Source organism: Sinocyclocheilus rhinocerous, unplaced genomic scaffold (genome assembly GCF_001515625.1).
Source record: "Sinocyclocheilus rhinocerous isolate Xijiao unplaced genomic scaffold, SAMN03320098_v1.1 scaffold346, whole genome shotgun sequence".
In the NCBI taxonomy this organism is placed as follows: Eukaryota; Metazoa; Chordata; class Actinopteri; order Cypriniformes; family Cyprinidae; genus Sinocyclocheilus; species Sinocyclocheilus rhinocerous.
Window position 1 is genome coordinate 494,041 of NW_015630993.1, and position 2,272 is coordinate 496,312.

Sequence of the window (2,272 nt, forward strand, 5' to 3'; positions counted from 1 at the left end):
TCTCTCTCTCTCTCTCCTCCCCCACTCCCTCCCTCCCTCCCTCCCTCTCTCTCTCATTGAAAACCTTTTAAAAACCTATATTTTTTCCTGTATAAAGACCCATTTCTACTTTGTGAGGAAATATTGTGAGACAATGTTTTTAAAACTAAACATTCTGCTTTTATATTGTAAGTAAATTTCATGATTTCTAAAGGCAGAATGAAAACTGTCAATTCAGTAAATGTTATCAATTAATTTAAATAAACAATGCACATGTAAAATTGTAAGATCACCTTTTTTCCCCCTGAATTTCCTCTCCTAGCGCCTTCTGGGTTGTTTGACAACACAATTTCAGTGGAACATTTTTGCATGTCACGTCGAACATGGTGAACATGATTTTATTTTTTGATGTTTGTAATTCATGTAATTATTGTGTTCTGTAGGGTCATTGTCTCTGGGCCCCACATCTGTCACTCAAATTCCTGGGACAGCTCCATCTCTATGGAGTCAGACTCCCACAATGTTTCCTCCTCAAGGCAGTGTTCCTCAAGTAACGGTTCCAGGACAACCAAGCCTTTTTTCTCAACCATCTGCCTTTGGAGGACTGCCTGCACCTGCATGGGGGCAGCAAGGAGCTTCCCCTTTTGGTCCACCAGCTGTCACTCAAGCCTGGGGTCAACCAGGAACTGCAGCACCTGGTGGGGCCTGGCCCACCTCTGGTCCTGTGGCCAGCCCTTTCCAACCAAACCAATTTGCTCCCATGATGCCTCCTAATTCAGTGATGGGTATGCAGCAGAGTGCAGTGGTTCCTCCTCGACCTCCACCCCGTCCCCCGGTGAAAGAAGATACGCCAGTGGTCAAAAGCGCCTTTACAGCTTTGGACCCCCTAGGGGAGAAAGAGAAGAAGACTGGAAAAGATATGTTCAAAAATTTCCAGATGGTTAAGCCCCAGAGAGCAGAACAAGGAACTGGTCCAAGCACCAATGGCTCATTTGACCAGTACTTTTCTAGCAAGGATGGCTTGGCTCAGGAGGTGGCAGATCATGATGACTTTGACATAAACCAAATCTCAGTTAACTCCAATGGTATACATTTAATTAACAGCTGTAACTTATGATTTATGTCACAGAGAATAGAAATTTCGATGGTTTGATAATTACAGTTCCTTGTCTTGTCCAGGGACCTCCAAACTTGCTCCTCGGCAGTCCCCTCTTACTGTTGCAGTACCTCAGGGAGCAGGTCTGATCCCGACCCTGGCCCCAGTCACAGGGCTTTTGGATGCTGCCTTCAGTCCTAATCCAGCCCCTGTACCCTCAAACCAAACTCCCACAGCAGGCTCAAACCTTTTTGATGACACTTTTGGAACTAACCCTTTTGGAGCACCACCCATGAATACGGTATGTACATTTACATAGCTTTTGAATTCTAAAAGCTTATAGTGTTGAAAAGACAGTTTTATGTGTAACACTGTGTTTGTCTGTTTATACTGTGTTTTTGGGATTGCAAATTTGTTGACCTTTTGAATTTTTCCGAATTAATTTTGTTGCCCGTTTTCTATCACAGAGCACTCCAGCCGCTCAGACTGCTGCCCTTGCAGATGCTTTTGGAGACCCATTTAGTGGAAATCCTTTTGCCTGAGAAACTTTAGCACTGTTGGTGAGAAACTATAAAGACACTCACTTAAATACTACTTTAAATGTTTGGTTATTTTATATATTGTATACGTCTCTAAGACATATGATTTGCAGTATGTGTTAAAATAAATATATGACCTGTTCATATACTTATTTCAGTACACTCTCACTGATCCAGTGCTACTGAGCCAGAGGACCACACAAGCACTGTAGAGTTGCAATCAGCATTCTACTACATGGGAAAGAAATGTGCCCATAAAACCCCTTTTCTTGTATTGTGTGCTTCACTGTTCTCATTCTCACTATATATCTGCTGTAGCCTCTTTCTGTGCCTTTCAAACTGATCAGAGATCAGCCCTTCTTCTCCAGCCCATTCACATTAACCCATTTCAATCCCAAGTCACTCATGAAATAAGATGCACAGTTGAAGTAGGGTTCTTCTAGAGCGTGTAATAGAGAAGGAGAGGGAATAAAAGATGTTGATCATGTTTGTGTACATGACTTTTCTGTATGCAAGTATCCCGAGCATTTATGATGAAGTAAAAAATGCTTAATCCTAATGATTTGTCATTAAAGAAAGTGAATAAATATCTGGCTTTGTGTTTTTTTTTTTTTTTTTTTTTACCTGTTCTTTAATTTTTTTTTTATTACTAATAACA

At 41.3% G+C, this 2,272-nt stretch overlaps 1 protein-coding gene across 3 annotated transcripts in view; it reads left to right on the forward strand.

Annotated features, from left to right (window-relative positions):
- The window catches only part of LOC107740939 (disabled homolog 2-like), a 7,610-nt gene extending 5,511 nt beyond the window's left edge, over positions 1-2,099 (forward strand). For all 3 annotated transcript variants that reach the window (XM_016553500.1, XM_016553501.1, XM_016553502.1), the window contains 4 exons: positions 423-1,064; positions 1,159-1,376; positions 1,543-1,635; positions 1,773-2,099. In XM_016553500.1, coding sequence (XP_016408986.1) covers positions 423-1,064; positions 1,159-1,376; positions 1,543-1,617 — 935 coding nt within the window. In that variant the 3' untranslated portion in view covers positions 1,618-1,635; positions 1,773-2,099. The remainder of the gene's footprint in view (positions 1-422; positions 1,065-1,158; positions 1,377-1,542; positions 1,636-1,772) is intronic.
- Positions 2,100-2,272: the final 173 nt, after the last annotated feature.